Genomic DNA, 6,858 nt, shown 5'->3' on the forward strand with positions numbered 1-6,858 from the left:
GTGAGCACTTTAGTCAAGGTCGCGAATTATCATCTAATCACTTTGTTAATGATGTTGAGTCTAGCATTTGATCCACCATAGCTCATCACATTGCTGTAATTTTAACAAGCAGTAGGCATGAGAAGGGAGGAGGCAAGGTAGCCAGTAACACATAAGAAAAATTACGAACATTTTATGTGTGTGTGTGTGTGTGTGTGTGTGTGTGTGTGTAACTTTATTAGCAAGGCAAAGCTTTAAAGCTTTGCACAACCAGCGCATTAATACACAACTAGTCGTTTTGCGCAAAGAAGCGCGATGGTCGAAGACGAAGAGAAATGAATTGATATATTAATGTCTCTAAGAAGGCGAAAAATGAACAGGGAGAAAAATTCAGGCAGTTGCGAAAGACAAAGGAGAGAGAATGGAGAGAGAGAGAGCAAAGAGGGAATAAATAAATAAATTTGGCATCCGAATGTGAAAATTTCAGTGCGCAATTATCTTTATATATATATATATATATATATATATATATATATATATATAAAGCCATTTTTTAAAATGTAGAAGCGGGCAAAGCTCAAGAAATAAGAATTAAGTTTCTCTCCTTCTTTTTGAAAAAAATCAATGGGGAGTGATTATGGCTCTTGATTATAGTAATTGTCTGTAGGATGAGCTTAGCAAATCCAAGACTGCGAGGTTGGAGCCCTTGGAATGGTGATTACATCCATACAGATTGATTCTTGAGGGATTGAGATTTGAAGAAGGTGGTTTTGAAAAAGAAGGGTGGCTTTTGGGTTTTGCAAAGGTTTTGAAAAAGTTGGTATTGAACCCTAGACCTTGATTTAATCTTCTCCAATGGCTCATAAGGTTCCCATAACCCATTCAAGATTTTGTCGAAATTTTTTATAGCCTTCTTCACTTTATCCTTTGGATCTTTTGATGATCTCCTCCTTTTTCCAAGCAATTGTACCCTTGTTGGCAGCTTTTTGCAAGCTTTTCCTCTTCCCATGATATTACCCCTTGTTGCAGCTTTTTGCAGGCTTTTCCTCTTCCCATGATATTACTCCTTGATTTGTTGAAGCTTTAGAAATTCCAAAAATTAAACCTTTGACCTTCTTTGCACCAAGTAAATGTGTAAACCTTGATTTTTGATTTTTTTTAAAATCCGTCTCCTTGAGTGGTCCCCAAAGCTTTGATACCATTGTTAGGACCTTTAAGACAATTGGAGAAGGAATTCTAATTTCTCAACACAAAAATTAGAGCATAATATATAGTCTCACAAATTGAAAGCATAAACTTTAATAAACCAAATTAAATAAACAAGAAAAAGATGGAGAATAGAGTAGAAGTCATCGTCGACACAAGATTGGGTTGAATCTCCCCTGGGTAGAGTGTGGCCCTTGTACCACTCTCCCATATTTATATGTATTAGAAAAAGCGCTTGCTTTTCAAAAAGATTATTCTAAAAACAAAGCACAAGTAAGTGCTTTTGAGTTTATGAGCGTGCAAGCTCTACAATTATATAGTAAGCATTAATATAAAGTCTTGGGCCTACTAAAAGTATAAAATACTATTTAGTATGTACAAAGGTATGAGGCCTTCACCTTACAAAAATATTGATGCCTAAATGTGAAACCATAAAGGTGTTCACATGTCTTCCAGAATATCTCATAGTGGTCCAACACATGTTCACCCACGATTAACACATAATTCACCACTCATTCTTTACCTACATCCAAAATATTAATAGGCAGTGCATACATCTGATTAAACACATTAATCCTAACCATATCATACCAGTGCACACAGCTTGATTAAACAGATTAATCCTGGTAGACATCAAAAATATTGTTGCCTAAATATAAAACCATAAAGGTGTTCACATGTCTTCCAAAATATCTCATAGTGGTCCACCCACGATTAACACATAATTCGCCACGCATTCTTTGCCTACATCCAAAATATTAATAGTTAGTGCATACATCTGAAAACACATTAATCCTGACCATATCATACCAGTGCACACAACTTGATTAAACAGATTAATCATGGTAGACATCATACCAACGCACACCCTTGATTAAACACATTAATCCTGGTAGATGATAATAAAATATCTCAAAATAAAATAATGGGCGTCCCCAAAGAGATTACAGATGTCTACATGCATACCTCTTGACGAGATTCACATGCATACTCTTAAAATAGTGTTAGCAACCTGCGGCGGCGGATGCTTAAAGAAGTATGCAAATGTATTTATAACCTTAAGCATAATCAAGTGTATATTAATCTAAATGAGGGCAATTCATATAAAAAAGTTCTTAACCAAAAAATTATACATAATTTTGGATAGTCTAGGGGAAATCTTGACATAAATGCACCAGAAGTTCCTTTGCATACCTCTTTCTATAGTCTTGCCAATGTTACCAACTAGGTTTGTACAAAAATATCCACAACATGCATGTGGGCACCATAATTCCTTACCTTGCCTATTGAAAGGTGTCAGATGTATCGAGCTTAAATGCACGCTTAAATGCACGTAGAATTTCTTTAAATCATTACATCAACTTGAGCACCCATGCAAGGGGTAGGAGTCCAAACTAAAATATGGTCTTTGGAAGTACAACATGAGAAACTAAAATATGGTCTTTGGAAGTACACCATGAGAAAAAAAATTAGCTCCAGAATTTGTACTATTCTATATGAGCTACAATGTTAAAATTAGCACCATTCAAAACAAGGTAAAACAGATGGCGCCTTTTTACCATGGGAGATTACAATGAGAGAGAGAGAGAGAGCATGACTTTATCTCTATGAAACTTAGACCTAGTTGCAAATTTGGAGAGAATCAAATGAGAACAAAACAAAAACGCCCACATATCTCCTCGGTTACGAAGTAGACATAGGATTTTAAAATGTTGAGGTTGTGACTTGTGAGGCATGCCAAAAAAATAATAATCTTGTGCCCTTGATTTTTGCAAGTTTTGTTTTTTGTTTTTCGAGCAGGGGTTGATTTTTGCAAGGAGCAAACAAAATTGTCTTTTAAGGCCATCTTTAGTGTGTTTATAGAGCCCTCATGGGATGATTTAAGACACATTAAAAACACACAAAGGGAGTGATGGGAAAAAAGAATTAAAAAAAAGATTTAAGACACATTAAAAACACACAAAGGGAGTGATGGAAATGAATGAAGGGAAGGAATGAGAGAGGATTCAGTTGAGCCCACCATTGATGCCCATTTGCCAAATTTCGAAATTAGTAATAAACAAGAAAGGCCAAAAGAATGGAGGATCCTTGTTACCATCCACCGTCTCCGAGGTCTTCTTGCTTGCTGCTGCAGCAGCAGCACACTATCACCAGAAGGCCCCGGTCTTCGTCGTTCCACTTCTCTGTATTCTCTTGCAGATTGCCAACAGTTTTTTCCTCTTTCTGTCCTTCAAATTTGGGTTAGGGTTAGGTTTGGGTTTCCCCCCACTCGCCTCACATTAGGGCAAGGTTTTTCCCTCATCATTCTGACGAAGATTAGGGTTTCCTGCATGCCTCATCATCGAAAGCTTCATGTTAGGGTTTCTGGCACTCACCTCAAAGAATCCAGAAGAATTATACAGCTCGCGTGCACTACTAATTATGTTCTTTGATCGATACTCTTTCCATAGTGCTCATCAGTGTTGAAGATTTCAGTAAACAAAATTAAACCAATTCAAAAGCTCCTGGCAAAATTATACAGGCAACAAATGTACCCGATACAAAGCCCAACCCACTATAACCTATCACAAAGCCTTAACCAAGCTGCATATCAATGATTTTTTCTCACAATGGAGGGAAATTACTCCTCTGATGATGATCATACTTACTCACCTTTATCTGATGAAGAGAACCTGCTTAAACTGGATGGGCCTAATGGTGGTCCTCGGTTCTCTTTCCGGCACAAAGAGACCCCTATGGTTGAGAATGTGCAGCCATGTCTCAGCTGGAGAGAGATTAGAATGCAATGCTCTTTGGCAGGGCCTCTCATTGTTGGCAACTTGCTGAGCTTCTGCTTGCAGATGGTGTCCATCGCTTTTGTTGGTCACTTTGGTGAACTTGAACTCTCTGGCGCCTCCGTCGCTAACTCCTTTGCAGTGGTGACTGGCTTCAGTGTAGTGGTACGCATTCTGGATACTCGCATCTGATCTAAATTCTTGCATTACTGCTTACTGTATGTATCAGATTATGAACAGAATGCCTCATGTACGTATTTTAGTGGTATACTGCAACTGGTCAAAAGGACACGCGCCTTGACATAGCCACACATGTTTGAATGTGCTCTTTGCCTAGTAACTGATATTCTTTGTAGGATTTCTTTGCACATATCTCTGTAGGTCGGCAGAAATGATATATATATGCATGTGTATGTGTGGCAACTGATTGGTCATGCGTGCGTGTGTGTGCGTGTGTGCGTGTGTGTGTGTGTGTGTGAGAGAGAGAGAGAGAGAGAGAGAGAGAGAGAAGGTTTAGATGTAAGGGGCTTAAATTGCTTAAATTAGCTGTAAAATCAACAATAGCTAAGCTGCTAGGATTGTTCTAATACTTGTTATTCGCCGTCGTGTGAATAAGGACTGACATTATAGTTTTATGTTGCATGACTTGGTGAGCAGCTGGGAATGGGTTGTGCTTTGGAGACTTTATGTGGACAAGCTTATGGAGCCCAACAGTATCAGAAGTTGGGGGTCTACACTCAAAGAGCAATATTTGTGCTCAACGTAACCTCCATACCTTTAGCATTTGTTTGGGCCCGTATTGATAGCATTTTGATTGCACTTGGACAAGATGCACAAATTGCAAGCAAAGCAGGAGCCTATGGAGTGTGGTTGATCCCTACCTTGTTTGCCTCCGCAACGTCACAGCCCTTTGTTAAGTTTCTGCAAGCACAAAGTCTTGTGGCTCCTTTGCTCTTGATCTCTTTGGGGACACTGCTTTGTCACGTGCCCATCTGCTGGTTTATGGTCTTCAAGTCCGGCCTTGGTTTCAAAGGGGCTGCCCTTGCAAACAGTATCTCCTATTGGATTGATGTAGTGCTTCTTGCTCTTTATGTCCGATTCTCATGCAGCTGTGCGCAGAGTTGGGCACCTTTGTCTTTAGAAGCACTGCAGGACTTGAAGGCCTTCTTCAAGCTTGCGATCCCGTCGGCCGCAATGATATGGTGTGCATTTCAAGTTTGCTGTGCTGGCAGTTCTAGAGAGTATTTACACCCTTAGGTGATAACATGCATCATTATTCACTGTTTGGATGGCTGGCTTGGCTTTTCAGTTTGGAATGGTGGTCATATGAAGTTCTAGTCATCCTCTCTGGACTGCTGTCCAATCCAGAACTTCAAACTGCAACGATCTCTATCTGGTGAGGTCACGTCTTTAGTTGTAAAGATGCTTCTGTGGTTTTGAGCTGTGAAAATGTTCAATCCATGCTTGGTTTTTGACTACCCCTTCTGCTGCTTTGTGAACATTCAGTGTGAATACGGAATCACTGATCTTCATGTTGCCGATGGGTCTGAGTGCTGCTGCCAGGTGAGGTGGTGAAATTCTCTTTAATGTTAGTCTTGGATACTTGGTATGCTATGCATTATTGCTCAATGTAATGCAAAATCCCTTAAGCCTTGAATGAGATTGTTATGGCATTTTTCAGCACAAGAGTGTCAAATGAGCTAGGAGCGGGTCATGCACAAGCCGCCTGTGCAGCCGTCAATGTTGCATTGGTTCTTGCATTGTCAGAAGCTTTATTTGTTGCAGGTGTACTCCTCTTAGTTCGGAATGCATGGGGTTTAGTTTACAGCAACGAGAAAGAGGTAGTTGACGTGGTAGCAGACCTCGTTCCCTTCCTTGCAGTCTCAACAATGTTTGACAGCCTACAGTCAGTTCTTTCAGGTACGCAAAGCGTGGCGTGAAAGCTAGATCAGAGAGCATGTAAATTACATTGTTCTGAAACTTCGCATGGGTTACTGTAGGGGTCGCCAGAGGTGCAGGATGGCAACAAGCTGGGGCTTGCATCAATTTAGGGTCATTTTACATTGCGGGTCTTCCAACTGGTTGTCTCCTAGCATTTGTAGCCCAGTTTGGAGGAAAGGTTTGCTTCTATTATGATCTTTTCTGTTCATCAAAATAGATTCTTATTTGTTGTATGTGTATTTGACCCACATTTTGGTGTGCAGGGTCTTTTGGTGGGGATAGTAGTTGGTGCTTTCGTTCAGTTTGTCGCTTTTGCTGTTATCACTTACTTCACCGATTGGCAGATAGAGGTAATCCTCTGGCCATATGGTGGGGGTAAGCATGTGAGGCATGTTTTGTGTGGTGGCCAAAGTTCTATGCAATCGGTGACTGGCTTTTCTGTGTGTGTAATGATGAGTTCTTTCAAGGTTTAATTTGCCTTTCTATCAAATAAAGCAGGCTAAAAAGGCTGCAGCTCGTGTGGATGCTCTTCCATCAGCTATAGATCCACTCCTCATTGCTCAGCAATGTGCATGATAGGGAATAATGGCCAGACAGGAAGATGTTCTGCACCAACTGAATTATTACTGGGATTTTACATGCGTGAATGCTCAGTTGGGAGCTAAAGTTTTAAGAGAGAGAGAGAGAGAGAGAGAGAGAGAGAGAGAGAGAGAGAGAGAGAGAGATTTTATTAACGTCTTCCAAAAGACCGAACTCGGCCTATGAGAAACCCGCCTACATAGCTCTGATATTTCAGTTTGAAGATACATGAGATGAGATGAGTCTTCTACTTTTAAAGCGACACCAACAGACCACTTTTGATCCATGTATTCCCATCCAAATGACCTGAATCTCTTGATCAGGCGCCAGTGAACCATATTATTCAAATGACCAGGTATAGGAGCGCTTGTCTCAAAAA

General features: G+C 40.1%; 1 protein-coding gene across 1 annotated transcript; it reads left to right on the forward strand.

Annotated features, from left to right (window-relative positions):
• Positions 1-3,184: 3,184 nt before the first annotated feature.
• On the forward strand, positions 3,185-6,858 carry LOC147642198 (protein DETOXIFICATION 16-like). The gene is made up of 8 exons (XM_086803643.1): positions 3,185-4,124; positions 4,617-5,161; positions 5,269-5,355; positions 5,466-5,522; positions 5,641-5,879; positions 5,960-6,078; positions 6,164-6,250; positions 6,399-6,858. The coding sequence occupies exons 1-8, from the start codon at positions 3,795-3,797 to the stop codon at positions 6,474-6,476; spliced, it is 1,542 nt and encodes a 513-aa protein (XP_086659769.1). The 5' UTR covers positions 3,185-3,794; the 3' UTR covers positions 6,477-6,858.

The sequence above is a fragment of the Cibotium barometz genome, chromosome 1, assembly GCF_041138505.1.
Source record: "Cibotium barometz isolate CiBa-2024 chromosome 1, ASM4113850v1, whole genome shotgun sequence".
Lineage (NCBI taxonomy): Eukaryota > Viridiplantae > Streptophyta > Polypodiopsida > Cyatheales > Cibotiaceae > Cibotium > Cibotium barometz.